This window comes from Larimichthys crocea, chromosome VII (genome assembly GCF_000972845.2).
Source record: "Larimichthys crocea isolate SSNF chromosome VII, L_crocea_2.0, whole genome shotgun sequence".
In the NCBI taxonomy this organism is placed as follows: domain Eukaryota; kingdom Metazoa; phylum Chordata; class Actinopteri; family Sciaenidae; genus Larimichthys; species Larimichthys crocea.
The window spans coordinates 7697652-7721667 of NC_040017.1; the positions used below are offsets into that span (position 1 = coordinate 7697652).

General features: G+C 40.0%; 1 protein-coding gene across 4 annotated transcripts in view; it reads right to left on the reverse strand.

Moving 5' to 3' along the window:
* The window catches only part of lsamp (limbic system associated membrane protein), a 416254-nt gene that overhangs the window by 181653 nt on the left and 210585 nt on the right, over positions 1–24016 (reverse strand). For 2 of the 4 annotated variants that reach the window (XM_027280505.1, XM_027280506.1), the window contains exon 2: positions 15819–15897. In XM_027280505.1, coding sequence (XP_027136306.1) covers positions 15819–15897 — 79 coding nt within the window. Of the gene's footprint in view, positions 1–15818; positions 16267–24016 lie in introns of those variants that run through there. The other 2 variants (XM_019274766.2, XM_019274767.2) reach the window with 2 other exon arrangements.

Below are 24016 nucleotides of genomic sequence, written 5' to 3' on the forward strand. Positions count from 1 at the left end.
AACTTTTCGTCAAAGTCTGTCTTTGTAATGTTGTGTGACATAATTCTTGAAAGACCCACTCTACAAACAGTTTCCTCACACTGAGTCTCTGCAGAATGAAATGACACAGATATGGTGCAACGGGCTGCTACGGTAAGACAAAGAGCAAAGAGAGACTACCCGGGGGAAAGCACTTTGTTCACTGAGAAAGAAAGACCGAATAAAATGAATAGCTGGTGCATCTGTGTCCTTAGTTTGGCCCTCTGAAACCCTCAGTTTGTGGGCAAAAACACACACTTCACTAAGAGGAAGTCAAACGGAGGCAGAAAGATTAGGCTAAATTGTATGAAAAGCAATTGGAGGAAAAGAGAGGCATAGAGACCATAAAGGGAGGCAGAATTACTGAAACTGCAGATCCAACACACTGAGAAACGTTCAGGTAAAGATTTCCAATTATCCAAAGGGCAGTCTTCGAGAGTTTTGAAAGTTTCATGAAGCCTTAGATTAAGGGTTTAAAGACAGCTTAGTTTTGGTCAACCGAGTCGCCAAAATAAATAAAGAGATGAAAGAAGTAGCAAAATAACACAAATTATGAAAAGTATAAGTTGGATGTGCATCAAACAGAGAGCACAGTGGGGGTACTTCAGGGCCAGTTTAAAAACGCTGACTCTCAGACAGCAAAGCTTAGAATGCTGTTGTATAAACATGACACATATATTTGCTGGACAGCTAATAGCATATCCCAAAGAGCCTTACGAGCAAACACCCCAAGATGGCACAGCATGGGAGCTCTGTATATATTTTAGGTATGTTCATATATTCTGTGACTCAGCTGCATAAGCATAAGATAGCAGATTTCTTGTCTTATTTGCTAAAAATACTCCCATTTATCACCAGCAGTGAGCACAAAATATATGCCTCCACTTTAAGGCTAATCCACCAAGGCTAGCCCTTGTGCCCTAAAGCGCAATTTGCATTGGGGGTGTTCCAGGATAAAAAAAAATAACAACAACAAAAAAACAACAACCTTCCTTTACTTGCCTGACAGCAGCTATTCTGCATTGCATAAATCTTTGCATAATGTTTTCGTGTCACCAAAACATCTACAACAATTCAGGGGAAGCTGGTGCCCTGAATGGCTTCGCCTTCAAATACATGTTACATGAGAAAAATAAGAATTCTATGACAGTCACTGTTACAAACACTTTCCTCTCACTGTGTACAGTCAGTGAGTAGGATACCTTTCCTTTGTTGTCACTTCGGCAGGAATCTTTAGAGAGTGTGAGCCTCAGTCTGAATCTGAATTAAAAAAAGAGGGGATTTGTGTTTAATACTTGGACAAGCCCTGCTATACACAGTAGTCAATCCTAACAGAAAAAGGTACTAGAGTTAAAGAGAGAGGGAGATTCTTTCATTTCTACAAAAGACTTGTGTCACAAGAATGCTTTGACAATACAAGAAATGCATTTGAGTAAATTGATTTGTATTGAAAATGATTTAAGTAATAAGATTTACTTCATCTTTTATGCAGACAGTATAGTGGAGACTTAATCCCTCAGTGGTCCCACCCTGACATAAAAATAAATGATGGACTACAGTATAGTAAAGATTTCCATCTATGATTAAAGTACACTTCCAGCAATCTGCATTAATGGGGGGCATAAAGGATACTTTTGCAGTTACATATCTCCTCTTATGAACAAGGACAACTTGTAAAACATGATACATATAACATGAAACAGTGTTGAAACATGGATAAAGTAAATCAAAGAAATACACGTGAACACAGAAAAAAATCATATAAATCATAAAAAAATATATAATAATAAAATCATAAAATCTGCAGTTTAGTCTTTTTAGAACCAGACCAGACTTTCTTTTACTTGATTGATCCACTAACCACTGCTACAAGCATGATTTATTTCAGCTTGGTGTTGGGGGTGTTGTTCGCCCAGGGCGCAAATGTAGCCAGAACCAGCGCTGATTAGAGCACATGTTTGTTTTATTTATGTATTTACTTTTATTGTTACAAAGTCATCAGAAATGGTTGGTTATGCTTTCACCACAAATTGGACATGTTCCTCTGCTCCACGGTCCTCTGCACTGGCTAACGATTCAAGATACTGCTACTTGCCTACCATGCAGCTGAGGACCATCCCATATCCAGGACACGGTCAAACCATACATCCCAACCAATCCACTTTGCTCTGCTACCACCAAACAACTTGCTACTCCCTCACTATGAAGAGGGCCCACCTACCGCTTAACAAAATCCAGACTGTTTGCTGTCTTGGCTCTAAGCTCCCCACTGAGATCAGTACAGTGGAAACTTACACATCTTCCATCACAGACTAAACTCATCTGTTCAAACTGCAGTTCGACCCATAGATAGGAAAAAAAAAAGAAAAATGGTTCAAAAGGAATACAAAAAAAACTCTTTCTCTTGCTGTAGCACTTGAATCAGTTTAATCACTTGAATCAATCATCTCATTTGATAAAGTTGAGCTAAATGCACAATTCTTGCAATTCTTGGGTTGTACCCACATAGTTGAATGCACTTATAGTAAACTGCTTTGGAAAAGCATAGGCTAAACAAACGTAATGTAACATGGTAAGAGTATTTTTTTGCTGCTAGCTTACTGGAAGGAAGCCACTTGAAGAGATCTGGTTCAACCAGAACCACTGTGCACCCTTGGGATTTCTTTATTTCAGACTAACATACTTCAGCAGAGTCCTCGAGATACCAGAGCTCAAAATGTACTCCACAAAATGGTTAAGATCATTAAAGAGTTAATCTACAGGAAATGATTTAGCCGCTTCACCTTTAAACATGACAGTTGGTTTGGTTTGTAGATTAAGTAACTACGGAATTCAAATCAAATCATGTGAAACCATCAGGTGTCGTCTATAGCCTCTGGCGGCTCTTCAAAGAGATGTAAAGGGCAATTTCAAGGATCAAGGGAATCTTCACAGGGTATGTAAGGGTATGTTTTAAAAGCATTTCAAAGTGTTAGTGCACTGAATTAGGTGAGGGTTGCAAAATCAGCCAAAAAATCCAATCCCATTCAAAATATAATGTGAACATGCAGGGGAAAAAAGAAAATCAATGCTCCAAAAGTGAGTCAGACAGAGTTCACTGGTAGATGCGTCGCACCTCCACACACACACACACACACACACACACATCAGAGGAAGCCAGTTCTTCAGGATTTCAGATTTTTGAACACATCTATTTAATGTGTTGTGTCAATATTGATGAAGGAAAGCCAGATAAATCTGGATTGAGCTGTATGTATCCTCTTTGATAACACAATATGGTCAAATAGATGATGCAGTCAATGGAGTATGTCTGAAAGCTCTTTTTTAGTGTATTCTGCCACAGCTGACTGAATAACTATAGAGGTTTTCTGATCCTTTCAGTCCTGGTCCAGTAGGCGTCTCACAAAGTGGGAAACACTTACATAAACACGGGTGAATGGACAAATACCCAAACATACTAGAAACCATAATGATTCAGACAAATACAAGCCTAAACACAAACACTGTTCACTTTCCTTGGAACATGCCAAACATATTAAACAACTCACAACAGCATCCTCTATGTGTGATTTATTTTTGACAGCCTCTCTTGCAGGGATATGAAAGCTGAATGAAAATGCCCTCAAGAAATAAAACCGACATTATTATTGCACCTTGGCTTATAAAACTCTAAACCAAGCTATGGTTAAACAGGCTGAGCCGTTTCCTTCCTTTGTTTCCTCTCTGTTTGAAGACACAAAGGAAGGCTGTTATTGCCATCTCTCCAAGGGACTGTGTATTTGTACTTGGCCACCTGTTCCTAGTCTTTGGGTACAATGTTTACTTCAGGCTCACCACATTGCATTACCTCCTCCAGCACTGGGAGACAAAGCAATAATATGCAAGTGTCTGCAAACTTGTGTGTTTTAGGGGCTATAGTAATTAAGCAAATTGCAAACTTAACAGAACTTTTATAAAGTTTTCAGGCATCTGAGTGCCTATTTAGCACAGAAAAAAACAGACCTGAATGACCTTAAAATGTAGTTGTAAAGGCTATGTAGAAATGTCTTTTGGGCAAAGAGTCACTCATATTGGTAAACAGCAAGTTATGGATGGGGTATAAAGGAGCAATAAAAAAAAATCTGAATCATTTTAAGTATGGATAGACCAAATGATTTTCAAAATGCAACCACTTAGTGATGAATATCAATCATAAACGAGCTTGCTGAACCTACTGGAGAAAACTTGGGTGTTGTGATTAATGGTATTACTCAGATTATCCCCTCCTAAAATGTCACTTTCACAAGGGCTTTTCATCTGTCACTATATGTAGCTGTCTTTAATGTCCGTTTATATGAATAAATGGACACATTAATGCAATAATGTTTCCATATCATGAATATTAGATGTCTGAAATGGCTCAGGTTGAATAATTCAAATGACTGACTTATCTGGGCACTTTGAGTCCAAACCACACCATTGCAGTATGGTGTCAATGACCTAATTTTCCTCTGGTGTGTTTTTACATTTACATAAGCTGACTAAAGTAAAAAAAAGAAAACAAACAAACAAACAAAACAAAAAAAAACTACTGAGTTGTATGACTACAATGAAGCAGGGAGTTGTTTTTTTTGTTTTGTTTTTTTTCCAAAAAAGCATTATTTTCTCTATTGTATTCTGCAGAAACACTACCGATGCTATGAAAACACATAGGTTAGCACTTCATCATTTTATTCTTTTTTGGCCTTTTTTAAGCTTTATTTGATACAGGCAGCTGAAGAGTGACAGGAATGCAGGGAGAGAGAGATGGGCAATGACATGCGGGAAAGACCCACAGGTCGGATTTGAACCCTGGGCTTCCACAGCAAGGACTGAGCCTTCACACATGGGGCGGCTGCTCTACCAACTGAGCTAAATGCTGCCCCTCATAATTTTATTCTTAAGGCTTTATTTGCTTTCCACTCTTCGTCTGAGGCGCCGCCAGACAGGCGCTGGCAAATGCCACCCCCTGTCCTCAGATGATGGGACAGCCTTTATAAAAACAGCCTTTTAAATGTGAGTGCACCCCAGTGCTTTAGTTGATGTAGTTCTGAACATCTGATAATAATGAATTAGTCAAGCCTGCAATGTAATCCTGGGCTAGACCAAATTCTCTACAAGCACATAGGTGGCAGCTGACAAAAAGGCTTTTGTTGAGGGTCAATGGTACATTTTAAAAGAAGGGCAGAGAGGGCTTTATGAATGGGGGCCTAGCAGCAATCAATACCTGAACTACTCACCGGGGGACCTAATTTAATTGGAGGTAATCGTATCCCATGCAGAGACACTAGTGAGATTCCGGTAATTGAAAACAATGTTGTTCCACTGGGTAGAGGATTAAACTGAATTGAATGGGAATAATTAATGTCAAATGAGACAAGCAGCGCTGATTTCTGTTTCTCTTTTACTGCTCATTAATGCAAATGCTGAAAAGTTCAGTCAATGACAACCTACTGTATAAAATGATTAGTTGAACTTTTCTTTTAAAACTGACACATTTATGCTATACGAATCAGAGGGGAACATAAAGCAAGTAGGCCACAGAGTCATCCCTATTTCTTCAAATGCCAAATGCTCAAGAGAGAAACTCTAATTAATCTCCTACACCTGTAACACTACAACCTTTTCATATCCTTCTCTTTTGAAATGGAAAGTAAAACTCAGTAGGATAATGCTGATCAAAACATGCTGCCCTTAAGGCCACTTACAGCGAGCCTTTGAAACTGATCCAGACAGTTTCCCTGGGGGTGCCTACAACAGAGTGGTATTTGAATCATTGCAAAATATGAAAACACAATGATACTAAACAATAAAGGATATTATATTATATTGAATCAAATACACATTGGGATTATTGTTATTATTAACTGAAGCAGTGGACTGAAATGGAAAATGCATCAAATGCACTTTTGAGGCAGATGTTAAAAGCTCCTGCATGCTGACATTTAATGACATGGTCAATGACACATAAATAAGATGTTTTTTTACAAGCATAGACACTTATTTCTTTCTCTATCTATAAATTGCGGCTGTCAGAACCTGGCTCTATTCCCTCACTTGCACTGATGGAATTCATCTAAAGAAACCTAAGAAAAAGCTCATTTCATTCTCTAATATTATCATTTTTCAGTTTTCCTTTTAAAACCAAACAAACAAAATTTGATTGGTTTTACTTCATATTACAATAATGTTCTAATCAATCATATGCTGCAAAGTGCAGACCACCAAAGTGCAGTGCAAACCACAGCCATTTTAACACCCTTTCTTAATTGCAATAGCAGTATCACGCTGTACTATATCAAACCATTTGAATAAACCTTCCTGGGGATAACAAGTACCTCGTTATTTAGTTTTAAGCCATCACATTATATTAGGCAAATTGCTGCCATCAATAACTCTGCTGGCATTTGGCATTTTAGACAAATGATGTGACATTACAGTGATTTACAAAGCTAGAAATCAAGCTAAAAACTTGAAGCTTAAGCTCAAGAAGCTCATCTACTATCAAATGTACTGCCTCCATTAGTATCCAACATGACCTGACCACTTATTACTAAACCACAACCTTCTAAAGTGTGGATGGTGACCCAAGCCCCAGTCCCTGGATAGACGTTCTGTAGACACACACTCTGTATTGTTGCCTTTGAGTGCTGCTGGTGAGCATGTATACTGGAAGTGCCCAGTGGGATCCAGCAGCTTGTGTTGTAATCAACAGCTGGAGTAGAACAAACACGCAATATCAGCACATGTATTTTGAGAGCTGATCATGCAGAGCATTTCATATATGAGGCTAAATGATTACTGCCAATACAACAGCCAGCTGATACTTTGCCTCACAGTTTTTTAAATTTATTCTTTTTTTTTCATGTTTGTTGTTTATTAGGTGTCTCGTTTTGCATATTGATAACAACGTGTTCAGGGTTTCTACTAATTTCTAATTTCTGTTATTAAATACATATATGGATTAGTGTGTTTACTGTGAAGCTAATAACATATCAATTAAAAATTCAATTAAAATGTCAACATAATTATACGCCCCATGAAATAAAAATGTAAGATATTCATAAGTTACAAGTCACCAACTACATTTTTATCTAATTAGTAAAAACATGAAAAACGACATTGCCTCACATCACGTTGCCACATCATAAGTTGATTACAGATCAGTCGTATAGAATGGTAGATGGTTGTGCACTATGAGCTACGTTCTGCTCAAATTTCTGCCTCTCAAAGGAAGGTTTTCCTTGCCACCATTGCCAAGTCTTAATGGTGGGAATTGTTATGTCTATGTAAATAATATCATAAAGAGTACAACTTCTTTATGGAAAGTTTCATGAGATAACTTCTGTTATGATTTGCCGCTATATACTGGAAAGAAAACTGACAATCCCATTCAACATCGAAAGATATAGCCTTTATATATATATGTTTGGCAAACTCCACATTTGGAAACCCCTTACATTTCTCTGGCTCTCCTCCATTATTTCTCTTATCAGCATTTAGGGTCCCCTTCTAAACCTGAGCTGTTACTCATCCTAGGGCTTAAGGAACAACACCAATATATCTGACTTGGGCCAACGCCAAGAGTTCTACCAAATGTGTGAATGTCACATTGATATATAAATACTGACATACTTTTACAACAGGCATAACACTTTGTCACACACATCTTAACACAAATGCATCCCTTATGGACGCATGATAGGATGCAAGACGTTTGATTCATTTAAATAGAGTTCATAAGGGGAAAATTACTTTTAAGTTCTGAGAATTACAAAACCTTGACCTTGGCTCATATGGAAGTAAACTGTGCCACAAAGACATGAATGGATAGTTTTATCAGTGTCCTTCCTTGCATCTTCTGTTTTACTGCTGTGTAACCAAAGCAGACAAGTATTGCTGACTATCTTAAGCACAAATTGACTTAATTGGGCATGTACAGAAAAAAGTAGAGGTATCTACTGCAGGCTTGCCAAACTAAATGCCTTCATCCAGTAATGTAAATAAACATTATACTTTAGTGAACACACTACTGACAGTGTGACAGAACTAATGATAGTGTGATGCCATCTTATATAGTTTGTGTCAGTAAGCAGATTTTGCTGATCTTGGAAGAGATGGGTGGTAAACAATGAGTGTGCTCAGAGAGGACTATGCTTACTGCAGGCCTCTAATCTACTTTAAAGCCATGTGGATTTACAGCTGTGGGGACGGGAGTCATCACAGCTAAAACCCACATGTTTCAGCTTTAATTGGAATTCATCCTGCCTGACTGGTAAGGTTAAAATGATTTAACCTGCTTCCACAGTTATACTGAGCTTGTTCACTCTATTCAGTTCTCCCATTTCATGTCAGTGGTGACACTGGGGGTTCTTGTGAGATTTAAAAAAAAAAAAAAAAATGTATTCAAGTTCCCTGCTTTGTTCTCTTCTTTTTCACACAACGGATAAATTGCTGCAGCCAGCCATACTGGTTGGTTAATGGCAGTCGAGATGGACACTTCCAATGAAGAACTTGTGCTTTTCAAGCTGCTGTACTGATTTAGCAATTAATCATGATGGCACACAAGTAATGATGCTACACTTCTAAAAGATGGCAGCTCAATTATGATGACAAAGCCTGAATGAGCAGAGGATATAATCAGAGAGTGGAGAAGACATACACAAGGTGTTGCTAGCACAGTGCAGCACATTAGGGTATGGACATTAATTACTTGACGCATACCCTTTAATCCTGTACCATCGTTTTATACTACATCTATTGCAGCTCTGTAACATTGACATTTTGAGGTTTTCTGAGAGCAGTAAGAATACTCTTCCACCCCACACTGCTATCGCCTATAGGTAGCCAGAGGCAGTGAGAAATTGCTGAGTAGTTCAAATATGCACTTAGAGACAGTCTGGCCTGTCCAACAAAAGCCTTGGTAAAGAGGGAAATTGAGCGGAATTGCTTTTAGGGAGAAGCACTGCTTTAATATTCAGTTGTATAAGAGAGGAAAAAAAAAAACATTTCAGGACTAGGTTCCCTGGTTGAGTTATTTACAAAAAAAACATGTTAAAAGCCACATAATGAAGAGCTCAGAGAGTCCTGGTATGTTTTCTCAGGATGAACAGGCGAACATCAAACTACAGGCTGAAAGCATATCTGGTTGGGAGACCTTGAAAGAGGCCTAGACAGCCCACTGAACTGTTCTGGACTGTGAGTTTCATATGAAAACTCTGTTCATCTGCCGTGTCAAAAGACTTCACACTGTCTCTACAGGCCATTATTCAGATCCCGTACTGACCACGATGAAAGGCTCTGGCACTTGTGATGACTCAGAGCTGTTCCAAAAGACTTCATAAAACTTTGCAGAATTGGCAAAATATCAACCAAAACCCACGTCCCTGTGTCCCCGAAGCTCCCCCCTCCCCCTGCCTCACCTCTGCTCTGCCCCATGCCAAAATGGGGACAAGATGATAATGACCCAACTGGCAGCCAGTCAGCTCTCCCACTGTAGCATCATGAGTGAAAATGAAATTGATTTGGAAATCCTGCTTCGGCCCAGGCTGGAACAGAAGGGATTATTGTGCTGATTGTACTAATACTCTGTCCCTGCCCCCCGCCCCCCCGTCCCTCCCTCACTAATTCTACCCATCATACTCTTCTGTCTCTGCTCTGTTTGAATCTCTCTGTCTTGGCAAGAGCTTTCTGACCATCATTCTTCCCTTTTACAACTTTTTCCTTTATCACGCTCGTAAAGAAACCCCCTGTTTTCTCTACCTCAGCCTCTCATCTGACTTCGTGTTCACTCCGTGAATCACGTTGAGACAGCACAGCTGGATGACTCAATGCTGGCAGATATATAGAAGAAAGAAAAAGAGGGGGGTGGTGGCGATGAAGAGATAAAGGGGAGATGCCTACAGAGGCTCTAAACTGTAAAAAATAAATAAATATATAAACCAGCACTCCTATCTGATGAGCTGTAGAAAGAAATATAGAGGCCCCCTGGGGGATGGACATCCCAAATTATGTTGCGCTGTTGCCCTCTGCCCGGAAATGCCGAAATTGATCTGTTTTTCCTCCGTTTTCCTCTCTCCACTTGGAATACAGCCTTAACTGTGTTTCCAACAGTATCACATTGCCAAAGATTTGTACGGTCTGTGAAAATAAATACCTGCAGTGTGTGGCCATCATAACTTAAGCTGGCAGAAATGTTGATTACAGATCACTTCTATAGGACGGTGGTAAACTCTATACACACATGTATGCAAGCACCCGTGCTTTTTTTCTTTTTGTTACCGTATTATCCATAAAGACTTTATCAAGTACAAGGAAGCTCTTATGGAGCCTCACAAACGCAGGTAAACAAAGACTCAGAACAATGCGTTACTGTGGCACCAGCTGCCACCTTAATCAAACGCTCTTTGTATAAATAAAAACCGTGCTCGTATCTAGTCATTATTTTGCCAGACAGTCTGTGTTTTAGTCTTTTTTCCTCCCATTTTTATCATTTTAACTGTTTTTTTCCTTTTCTGCTATTCAGTGCTCATAAATGGCATTAATCAACATATTCAGGCATGTGGGGTTTACATTTAACAATGCCAACCCTGCTGCCAGACAAAATGTTATTATTGGATGATTGTGTAAAGCCCTCAGTAATAAAAACTAAAATATATATATATAAAAATTGGTGAAGAGAGCAGCATGCCTATCCATCGTCTCTATCTTAACAACGTCCACTCTCACTCCATCAAGGTCAAACTACTTACTGCATTGGTACTGAATGCTGCACTGGCCTTAAATTGCACGCTGCCAAATTTGTTAATTCTTTGGTGAGCAGCATTCTGTACTGGAAACTCTAAAGTAACATGGAACAGCTAATCAAACCTTTAGACCTAGAAACTTTGTATAATTGGCAAAGGCCTTGGGTTGTCTAGTGGCTCGCTCAGTCTCTTGTTGCAAGTAGATACACAATGCACTCTGAGAAGTGCAAAGAGAGAGGGCTATTTGAGTGAGTCTGGCAAGCTAATAGTCAGTAATGAAATAAAGCATTGTGGAGACATCATGAGTGTGTTGTGACATCAGATAAAAACCTCCAGCATTCCTCTACACCACCAACTCTTAAAGATCATCGCGATAATGCTTGTACAAAGATCTGTTCTGGATAACTGTTGGGACTGTTGTCAAGTTCAGCTGGAAAAGGCATTTTGATTAGTATGGCAGATCATTTTTTTAGAAATTAATATGCTATAGTGTCACATGCTTGTTGATTGCAATGTGTGAGTGCAGTCTCTGGTTCTTGGATTTCGAGTTGGGTCTTAAAGATGCGAGGGCGGGCTGGGTTTGGTGCTTAGTTTTAGGCCCATGTCGCACTTTATATTGCATAGGGCATGCTGATTAACATCAATATCACTTGATTCATCCGGCTAGTATGTGCTATGGTAGTTTTGGAATAAGTAAAAAAAATATATTTGTATTGATTTTAGTCATTCTGTGTTGCATGAGCAAAATTCATTTTTTACTGCAACCTCTAGAAATGGCATGTACTGTAGATTCACTGCATGTGACAAATAATTGTGCAGCAGGACTGGTACTAGGTGTACTGTGGAAATAAACCAGCAGCGTTTCTCACAGTGGGATATGCTGAGGATGTCAGCTAATTTCCGACATTCAGAAAGTCATTGTTTGCAAAAACAAACCATTTATTATTGGAGTATGGCTGATGCACACCACAGCACTGAAAGATGCATCAGCTATCAGGGTTTAATAGTTCAAGTTTTAATAATGCAAATGAAAAATAACTGTAGTTACTGTTCTCATGCATTGTGAGTTGTACTGGAAGTTGAATTAGTCTAACATCGTGTCTTATGCAGTGCCTGAGCCTCTAGCAGATTTCATACTCATAATATCTGGCTGACTCCCACTCAAATTAAAGGCTGAGTTCTGGGGTAAGTTTTGACGAAGATTCTCTGGGGCAAAGCACAAGTGCAGAATCATCTTTCCCTGAAAGTAACAAGTCAGGCAGAATGTATTGTCACAGCGCAGATAATTGACCCAGAGGAGAGCAATCACAGAGACTGCGCCATTAATGCTTTAATAAGCATTTGTCAATTATCAGGGCTTCGCCTGACATTGGAACCTTCCCCTTAAGGGCAATGCAAAGTGAGGGACTCAAAAAAAAAGCAATTAAAAAGTCCACTATTGTCAAACAGAAATGGCTTAGAGAAACATGGCAAAACTTTTATTTCTCTTCAGATTCATATTGTGACTGTGGCTAAGTTTGATTTCACTTGTTGGCATCATCCTTGTGAAAAAAACAGGCTAAGTCACCATGGAAGGGGGCTCTGAATGTGGGGTGTTTTACAGTCACCTAAATCTTATAGGTCTGAAACACGATTGCTGGGACACTGGCCTACTTTTAGTATTCTGGGACTTGTGTTCATACTTTCCAGGGGCAAATGTCACTTCAAGCAGATATAAATTTTCAAAAAACTTCCCCTTTAGAGCGAAAAGGCAGCTTACGGGCAAATGTAAAACCCAGATGGTCGGTAATCTTTGAACTCAACATAGTGTCACTGCATCATTAAAATAGTTAGGATATAATTTAGGATGCTGCATGTAAAGCATGTTACACAAGCCCAGCTAAGGACTAAAAGAAACTTCTTATATAACCTGCCCACTGATATGGTTGTAGTTATTATAGAGTTTAATCCTACAGCCCACTGCACACCAGATGAGCTCCAAATCACTTCACATTACAAAAGCTGGTGTGAAAATGTTTATCTAAGTCAGCTCACTATGGTGACTGTCTTCCAAAGAATAATCTCCATCAGATTAACCCATTGATGGCCTGCTCAGGCAAACGGGTTCAAGGGTTAAGAGTAGCTAAATCTTAACATCTGACGCTGACTTAAAGGAGAACAGGCTACCACTGAATTTCAGTCTTGTAAGACAGAAGACGAGCTAGTGGAAATCAATTTAGTTTCCCTGCTGTTCCCTACAGGTATCAGCAGTTGGTGGAGATGTCAATATTTAGTTTATGTTCACTTTTGATGGAGTCTGAGAGAAAAAATGAGATTCTGTGAGCAAAGCAATGCATCACAACATGCTGAAAAGAAAACCGACTATACTATGCGCCTGTCAGAGCAAAGTATTGGCCTATATGTCAATGAAATATAGAATAAATAATAGAACTATTGAATAAAATTCAAATGTTTTATTATGAAATCAGCCTGATGTAAATCTAGAGTTGCTCCTTTAAATATGGAGTTAAAATGCACCATACAAGGGTGTAGTAATATATCATACATTACCGTGACACAATTTCATGTAAAGCCATTATTAAACTTGAATATACAGTATAACTCTGACACATGCTTTTGTGAGCCAAGATGCTTCAAGTCTCAGCATGAAGTATGAATGTAAAAGACTTATTTATTCAGCGTGACACAGTTCTGGTCTCCTGGTAAAAAATACATTTCCTTTCTCATTTCAGTAGCCAGACCTGCTGCTCTGTGTTCTGTCACAGCGGTTGTTCGGCCACATACTGTTTCTTTACTCCAGCATCTCTCCTCTTGCTCCATGAATGTCATGACTGTAGCCACAGGCTCCACTAAAAGAGCGCAGGCCTTATTATGCCCCCAGGTCACCAATATCCCCTCAGCCTTCACAAAAACCCCCGCTTATGGAATCAGATACACTGTGTAACACGACAAATTACTAGCCGACGGCCTCCCACCCCTGCTTGAAGTTCTTGCATTTTGGCCCCCCTTCCCTCTCCCTTTCCACTCCCCTCTCTCCTCTCTACCCCCCCCTTCCAGTATCCAATTTGTCAGGTGGAAACTGGGTGTGAAAAATGGTTGTGTTTTTGGAGCCACAGGGGTCTGAGCTGCAGTTTATCGTTGCGAGACTGACAATAAACAAGACTGATCGCGGACGCCAACAAGATACATTATAAACATCAAATTAATTATGACACTCGCTGAGTGATCACTGCAGATAATTATTCAAAGATCGTTTATCTCAGATAATAGTAAAATAGTGGACGTGATGCAAGTTTTTCCTGGAAAGGAGGATCCGATTTGGCTCTGGCTCAGTGCAAAGCCTGTCGTCGCCTTTAAAGAAAACTGGCTGAGTGGGTGACTAAATGGCTGAATATAGCAAAGACCCATTCAATTGGATTTGTAAAGTGAAACAAATAGCTGTGACCCCTGGTGAGTTCAGCAGTAACTGAGACAATTGACTAATTTGATTAGCGGATACCTGAATGGATGGCACCTGGTTGCACGAAAGAATTCAAAGATTTATTTCTTTTGTGTGTGTGTGTGTGTGTGTGTGTGTGTGTGTGTGTGTGTGTGTGTGTGTGTGTGTAAATGAGCAAGCTTGGTGGACATGTGAGGAAACATCTGGTCTGGTCTGCTTGTGTGTTTGCAGGGCTTTCTTTTTGACAGGTTGTATGTTAAAGGTCTGTCCTGTAATTGCATTCTATATCCTCACGCTCATTAGTCAAGACTGGGTGGTGGTATTGTAAATACAGCATGGAAGTGGGAAGAGGACAGATAAACGAGTGAGGGGGAGAACGAGGAAAAAAAAATCGATGTGATTGAGTGTTCTGTGTGCAGCCTATTACAGCACCGGACTCCCCCTACAGTGCATCCCATTTTGTAAAGGGAGGGGTGAGGGGATGAGGAGAAGAACTGGGACTTGTTTACAAAAACTGACCAAACCTAAATCCCCTTGCATTTATAGCCTGCCACAAACACATGGCGCGGATCACGTGGTCACTGACATCTGCCCAGCAGTATCACAATACCACTAAGTTGACAGCTTGTATTGTCTAGGTAGTGATTAAGTGGGACGTGAGGCTATTGTGGTGACAAAAATAAATAAATTAAAAAAACATGAATTCGTGTGACAAACAAAACTGGATTCGGTGGTATTCATGACGGGGATTGCGCACCAGTTTGAATAGAATGAAAGTCCTTTTGACGCTGATGGCACTTCAGCCACTTGTCCCTTACAGGCTGCAATTCATTTTTTTTTTAAACACCTGGCAGTAATTCCTATAATCTAAACAGGACTGCACAGTTCTCTGTCTCCTCGCATCATCCTCTTATCTGCGTCTACAGTCCCCGTCTTTGCAATTAATCCACGCGCAAACAGCATCTCCCCACTTCGCCACATCAGGGGGTGCTTGAATTAATCATAATAATAATAAAATATATAGAGAGAAACAAAACAGGCAAAGAAGAAAATAGAGAACCAGGAGCCCAGATTCTGTGCTCAGTGCGTCATGTCGGCGAAGGCGTTAAAGCTTTTTGCTCCGACCATGTAATTCCCTCCAAAAGACCGATGTCACACACTGCAAAACTATACGTAATACTAATAATAATAATGGATGTAATGATATAATATATAGATATATATATAGAATATATAGATATATATTATATATATATATATATATAGATATATATTTAGTTGTCAGGACTGGCTGGAGAAGTAAAAGTTTGAAACCTGAGCGAATCAACTCTCATCCAAACACTTCCCGTCTCAGTTTACTTCTTTGTCATGTTAACAGAAGTTTACTGCAGCTGGGATCGAGGCAAAAACGTAAGGAGTGTACAAAAATGATTGGCTTCGATAAATCAACGCAGTCCATCAAAAAAAAAAAAAAAAGATTATCACCTTTGGTACTGCGATCCGTACCATGCAGCTGCCTGGTCGCGGAGAAAATGCTCCTATGCAACCCGGAGATGTGCACAGGAGGATAGAGAGGAAAGTTGGAACATGACTCTTACCTTATAATCGCTGTGTCGCCCTGGCGGATGGTGATGTTGTCGGTGGCCCGCTGCATATCCACACTCCGGACAGGGAATCCTGTGGGGATAAGACACAGCAGTCTGAAAAAAGAAGCCTGCAATTGCCTCCAGCACGATTTGCGTCCGACTTGCATTTTAAAAGCAAATGAGCGCGCCTTTTTCGGCAGCTATAGATCCAAAGGGTTGAGAGAAAAACGAAGAATAGTTGTCCAGACTTCTCGGAAAACGCGGGATGACTGTTAAGTCCAAAAGCAGTCCGGAAGGTATGGGTGATACTTTTAAGGTACGGGGGTCCTCGCTATATAGTCCACTGACGCGTAATGCTCTCCGCGTAAAGGGACGGCACTGCCAGCAACGGCGATGTAGAGAAGCAGGCTTCTGTTCAGAGAGTCTGGGAAAATCACCCCCCACACCACCTCTCTCTCTCTCTCTCTCTCTCCCTCTCTCTCTCTCTCAGATTATCCAGCCGTCTGGCTGTGATGCTCCCCTTATTGGTTGTCAGGACAACAGCACCACCTGAGGTCCCTTTCAGTGAGACACAACTGAGTCAGGACTGAGAAATAGGGGGGAATAAGTGAAATAAATAAGAAATAAAAAGAAGAAATAGGGTGGTGGTGTCAAGAAAACTAAGTGGTGATTCATAATGAGGCACACAGTCCACCACCCATCCTGACCAGGACCACAGGTGGTAATCTAAGCCAAGCAGAAAGCCATGGTTTCAGTGGGGATCACTACACAACCACTATCATTACCTACAATACCAACTGTATGCTCACAGGTATGCAGTTATCTAAAGCAGTTGCTCTCAAGCATTTTCATGCCAGGCAGATTTCCACTGTACCATGAACCCTCCAGTGGATAAGACTTAGTTAATTATGTGTAAATGTGTGAAATTGCATAACTTCAATATGCTCACCCAGCCAAGTAACCACTCTTAATGACTCTCAACTACACTATTTGAAAAACATCATCTGCATGAAGTATTCTATTCCACCATGTTCAATCTGACCATATTGAGTTCTTCCCTTTTACAGTGGAGTGAATAAAGTGGAAAAGCAGTGATGGAAAAACACATCACAGAATGCAAACACTCTGTTGACCATGAACAGGGCGAGGCCCAGCGCTGAATAGCTTAACAAGACGTAATCGTCTTGTCTAGACTGCCATGAATGCCATGAGGCAGCAGCTCGGCAGGTAATTACATCCACTTAGGACCAAAGCAAGGACACAAGTTTTTAAAGGTGTGCGACTCACAATTCAACAGAAATATGAATGCAGAATGAGCTCCTAATTCCACCACTTGCCAATCAACTGCCAGTTTAATAGGCCATGATCTAATGCTCATTCGCTGATGTGCTTAATGAACTGCAGGGTAACAATTCATGCAGTGCATTTAGCATTTTATTTGATTCAGAAAATACATTAATACTAATGTGAATCATTGTCATTCGTAGCACGGTCTATTTTTGTTTTGTCTCTGGGGGTATTTGGTTAATAATTTAGAATCAGGCACCAAACAAAGTCTTCAACTCCAGTTCTTAAGCTCATGGATACTTAGTAAGGATGTCCATATGCACCGTTAGCACCTCCACATACACATGCATGTTTGAATTCATTTGCTTAACCTTTATCTAACTAGGATTAAAAGACTCATTGAGTTTAAAAGGCTCTATTTCATTTTTTTTCACAATAGATGTTGTCAACATTGCACAAACTTGCGTGATCACTCCCCCTTATCTCTAAACATAATACAATTGTTCACTGCCTACAATGAGGAGTAATCCTGTTCTGATCACCAGCAGCCCGACTGAACCAGTGCGAGGCGTTGTGGTTAAGCCTCATTTCTAACATCAGCACATTGTAAACACCAGAGTCAAACCTCCGTTTTGCTGCCACCCCCTCCAGCAGCTGTATCCTACTGTGACATGTAGGCTTTACAGCTGGATTAGAGAAAATGGAAGTGCAGATGTACACGCACGGTTGAAAAGGAATTACACTGAGGTAATTGATATTGAGGAGTGTCTGGATGTGCTAATGTTAGTGCATTTGTTAAGAAGCACTAAAATGTTTTCAGCAAGGGATGCTTGCAGAGCTGCTCCCTGCTTGGCCCTTAATAATCAGTGCCTGTTACCATTTCCTCAAGGCTTTTGGAGGTTTTAGCTATCTTGGAGATTGTGCAGTTTATGAAAGAGCATATGCATTAAGACCACTTAAAACAGGACTACTGGGCTCTGAAGAGGAGACGAGGCGTTCCTTTGCATACAGATATACTGTATTCAGGAATGGCTCCCATGTGGCTTTTAGCTATATTTTTAGTTTAAAATTCTCAGATGTCGGTACCCTCACTGTGTGTGTGTGTGTGTGTGTGTGTGTGTGTGTGTGAGCAGTAAGTAGAAATCTTCCATATATTGCAGAGAGATGGAGGGTGGGAAACTGGGGACATAGCAGATTTAACCAATTCCTAAGAAAAGGCCAGTGATCCTTTGCTCTACACCACACTGGAGAACAAACACACACACACACACACACACACACACACACACACACACACACTGAGTGCTGGAAGACAGAGGCGTTATTATAATGCTAGTGGGATGCTGTCGGTTGAGTAGCGTTGTGGTTTAGACAGCAGAACCAGTCATACATTCTTCTGCAGTGTGCACAATAGAAACTGCACATAATATACTGTAAGAAAACACAACAAAAGATGTATAGGAGCATAGGAGCATTTTTTTATGAGCATTTCGTAGTATTTCATTGGTCTCTCCTAAGGTTAAAGTTGAATATGAAGTGCATGTCTGTAAGAATTTGCCTTTCTGACCTTTCTGCGTGAAGACTAAACACTCGATAGTATTTATGACCTCTCTGGGGAAAAAATGGTGAGAGGTTCTGCTGAACTTTTTACCTTTCTCTCTCTGAGTTATAGGTTTTGTGGGATGACCTTTGGCCATCTCTCTCTTGGTAATTAAAAACAGATGTGGTAAAGTAAGTTAGGAAGACAATGACGGAAGTTGGTTCCTTAAAAGGAAATTTTCAGAATGTTTATTCATGTGAGTATAAGACCTAGCTAACCTAAGTGTTTGGATCAAGAGATGCATCTTAAACTCACTTGTTTCTTTGAATAACATGACAAGTTGTGGCTCTTTTCAAGCATCCACAGACCGACATCGACAGCCACCAAAAGTCACGACAGCACATTCATCCAACTGTTTGCGTAAAAAGCCTGCTGTCAGCCAAATAAATAGAAGATGAGACAGTCTAAGCACAAATGTAAATAGTTCCTTATTATTGAAACTGGCTATATATACTGTACCTACTTTGTGCCACCTCATTTTTTCTCACTATAATTCAGGAATGCTGACCAGTGAATTATGAATATGTGTTGTACATATATACAGTAAACACATCAGCTTTTCGTACCATGGAGCAAGGGAGGATTTTTTGAGATGAAGTGCTAGTGCATGATACAGTGAGAAGAAAGAAAACTATAATTGGTATCTTCTATGACATGCATTGCAGCCCTTGAGAGATAAATGATGAAACAATAATGACAGAAGGGGAATTAGCACCTTTGTGGGGGGAAAGCAGATCATGATTATTCAGCTCTGTGTGGTTCAACTTAAGAAGGTGACGCCCCAGGAAGCGATTTTATTGAAACACACTAGAGACTTATGTAATGCAACTAGAAGTCAGGGATCTGCTGTTTCACGCTTGGCGACGGGGTGATCACACTGCATCGTAAATTACGCTGGAGCCAGTGCTTGCTTGGTAGACTCTGGATTCATACCTGCAAACGATTTTGTAGCAAAACTCGACTGGGACTTTTGTGATTTTTTGACACAAGGTTTGCGCCAAAAGGCAGCCGAGATGTTTTATTAATACACATTATGAGGTGGCCTGACTTTCTCTCCATCTCATTAGTCAGAGAGAGAGACTCTGCTGAGCCCCACCGATCAAAGAGGAAAAGACTCAGAAGAGTGGAACGAAACATAGATGTATGACTCTGCTGTAAAGACAGAAAACCCCCTTAAATCTCAATTACATGCACTGTTCCTATGATGTTAGTTCATTCAGCGTTAGCTAATGTTGAAATAAAGACACCGGAGAATCAAGCTTAAGACGTTAAGACTTAAACCCTTTATTTTAAATGGTAAAAGCAGAAACATAATATTGCAATATTGGTTGCATTAGCCTTGCATAATGATTTCCAGAGAAAGTCCAACGTACGTTCCTTCTGTGGAAATTGTATAATAAAGAAGTATAACTAATGACACAGACAGTCCAGCTTCATGCATTGTTAAAATGCATGCTTTTTGATATGATTACAGCATAAGAAAAGAGCATAACTGCTGATTATAATAGTTTGCTTTAAAGTCTAATTCAAACCAGCATGTGATGCACATTTTATACTCATTGTTCTGTGCACTTAGCAGCTACACTCCATCATTTTCTATTGTGTGTTTCAATTCATGCTGCTTCTTATCAGTCCTTTACAATTAAGAAACAGCAACGTGATGTAGTTGAGTCTTGTTCAATGTAGCACATATATCTATGCTTTGCCAGAGTGACAATGGCTGCACATTATTTTATAACACCATATGATGACCTGGATTTCATCAGTATTACCTGGATTCATCACCAACCCCTAGATTTCATCATTTGCTCTTTTTTCTTTGTAAAAGTTTTGCCATCCAGAAAACGTATTGTAGATTATGCTCTCTAAAATGTTCCCTACAGCAAAATATAAAGTATGCTCATGTCAAGGCTTTCATGTTGGACTGTGTTTTCTGGTTTATAGGGGCGCTCGACTGATTTTACACGTTAAAGTTTATCGTGGTTTGTATTATTCAGACCGTGAAAACAGTTGTATAACATCTTCTGGGGCTCTGAAGGAGCTTTGTCAAGTTTGTGAAAATAGCCCTGATGATGTGATAGTGCCATCAGTGTTATTTCAGCTTGGGCTTTTTGGAGACTACCAAATTATTACAGGCAGCCTGAGTGTTTGGAGCTTGAAAGCCATGTGCTTTTAGAAGCCAGTCTAAGGAAAGATGCTATCTAGTTGCATTACAGGAAGCATGGCATCCAGTGTTTTGATCCATTCCAAGAGGTAAAAGTGAGCATACCTCAGCTTCTGTTGCCTCCATTGTGACCATTCTTAGCTGAATTGGTCTCTCATACATCCTCCAGCTTTATGGAAGTGTTATACTTAAACACTGGAGTACTGCGTTAAAGAATAACAACCTAGCCACATTCATTCTGATGGATAAATTGCTGTTGTATTTCTCACAGTGACTGGTCCATTTAGCCTACAGCAACAGTACCGACATGCACTATAGGTTAGGATTCAGTATGGCAAATTAACCCACAATGTCAGGCCAGCTTGAGGACTGGCTTGTGTGACTTTGTTGTCAGCATAAGCACCATATCACACAAGACCACTAAAAACAAGTTGTTGTTTTTTCTTGTTGTTTGACAAGTGTGCAAACAGGATATGGATATGTGTATACAGTTACAGATGAAAAACAAACACACAGTGGCTTCATCTGTGCAATTGGGAGGAAGCAGGAACTTAATACTTGTTAGCAGCAGCCACTTCATAACTGCATAAAATGCTGTATTGTGATGTGTTGCACGAACCAATGTGTTAGGTTTCAGTAACACTGCATTTTTGTCTTGACCTTGTGCACGCAAAATTTGGCTGACAGTAACTGTATCAAATCTGGCATTTCACAAAGGCTGTTAAACTGCTGGCATATATCTACAAATTGCAGTACTCAAAATTTGTTTACTTTATAATGTCCACAGATTGAAGTCACAGTAGGAGAAGACAAGAAAGAGTAAAATCTTAACACACCATCTAATCATGTATACAGTTGACCTATTCTAGGTAGTGGTGGTATTTTATTTTCTTTGCGAGGCAGCTGGACTCATAAAATCAAAAGATCATGCAATCTTATCAGGTTTCAGGCTATGGACTGGCGTCCAAACCACAGTCCTTAAGACAAATCGCCGTCCTATGAGGGACTATTGGTAGCCATGGACATGGGGTAACACTATGCCATCTGTGACGACATGACTGTTACTCTAAACAACAATGGCGGACTAGAGAGAAGAGCAAAGAGTGGTACTGAAACCTTTTCTTGATGGATGGGAATGAAATAGATCTCGGGACTGGCTTCGGTAAGTGTTTGACTTCATTATTTGGTTCACTTCTGTGACTGGTTAAAGTTTGCCCATGGTGAAAGATAGGTGGTTTATTCAATCACTTGAACAGTTTCCAACCACGACTTTCTGGTTGTTCGGTGTAACAAATCTTCTGTCACAGTCAGGTTAATTTTGAGAGCAACACTGAGCGACATTGAGTGACAGCTGCGCTAAACTCATCATTTTGGCAGCAAATCCAATATTTGGCCTGCGCGTTCATGCAGACTTTGATTTCAAGTGTTGTGCCAGTGAAAAGGTCAACAGCAAACCTCACTGCAGCAGCAAAAAAAAAAAAAAAAGCACAAACTTTCAGCTGCCCAGCAACAGCAACATCTCTACCTCACTTTGGTGCATTCCCTCGGTGACGGTCACCGAGCTTATACAGTATCCGTCCACTTTGACAACATGTAATAAAATTTGTAAGTAATCAATAAAGTCCTCTGTGGGTATATATGGAGAAGTCATTTTGGCTGACTGAAATGAAGTTTTCAGCTCCATTAGCTGACGGAGCTGCAATCCTCTGGAGGCTCAAAGGCTCCAAAATTTTGTTTGGTGAAGTTTTTTTCACCTTCAGTCAGCTGGTGATGAAAATAAACTGCTCCAGCTGCAAAACATACGCACGTATTAAAGAGCTTTCAAATAATCCATTAATTCAATAACAAACATTTGGACAATTATGTTTCCCATTCACTGCATTTTTTTTCTGTCTGTCATTTTGATTAAATAGGTGTCAGGTGTTTTATGTTTCTAAATGTCATTTTGGAATAAACTTCCCTTAAAGGTGAATTTCATTTCGAGTTGTATTCCCCGTCTTTTTGTCCCAGATCAATACTGGCCTATGAAACACAAACACCAGAAAAGTTTCAACAACAGGAGACTCTATAATGGGATTCTGATTCTTCTTCCACCTCCATTGTGCACTATCTAACCTCTGCATGAAAACAAATGACACTTGGCCCTGCCATGAGCTATAGAAGATCAATGAGCCAGGCTCGCCTTTCTGATTTTTTTTTGGTTTTCCGAGCCAAATACGCTCCGTATCAAACTAGAGTAGGCTGCATTAGCAAAACATGCCCACACACACACACACACACACACACACAACCACACATTTAGAGTAAGTGCATGTGCATGTGTGCGTACGAGACAAAAAACACTGAGACAAGAGATAAAAAGAGAACGAGTTTTCTTTTCTTTATAAAAAAGGAGTGCATGCATAATTTGCCCTGGCATTCCTATCAAAACCTGAGTCTTGGCAGCAAAATGCATGATACGCAGGAAAAAGGATACCCAGGAACATACTCAGCAGTATACTGTATCACCACCAACACACTCACACACACACACACAACATAACACACACACACACACACACACACACACAACATAACACACCTTGGCCTGAAGCCTCGCTCTCATCTGTCTTTCCCTCTGTCAGCAGAAACATAACATAAGGCAAACTTCGGCACAAAGCTTGGTACACTGTGGACAACGTGCTAAAGCGATTCTTCTGAGTTTAGAGTGAAGACAACGATTTTGAACACTTCAGTGATTTTTTTTATTGCTATCATTTAATTCAGCTGCTAAACTATTTTATGTATTTATTGCAAAAAAGCCCCAACTTTCCAGCACGCCACCTGATAAGCGAAAAGCCAAATTCTGGTTTGAGGAATGTATTCAACCCGGCAGGTGCACACTGCGTTTATAATAAGTTGCTGGCAAGAAATGAAAGTGACAAATGATCACCTATGAGTTTTTTTTAAGTCCCCCCCTCCACCTTGCTTTTGGTTAGATTAACATCTGAGTAATGTGTTCTGCATTCCCAAAGAAGCCTGTTTATACTGGCATAACGCCTCCTTGCAGAGGCTGCCAACACCTACTCGCACAAGACAACACACACACACACAAACCACACTTCAAAAGACACGTTAGGCATAAGAAAAAAGCAAGGCTCCTTTGCATAAACGTGTAAC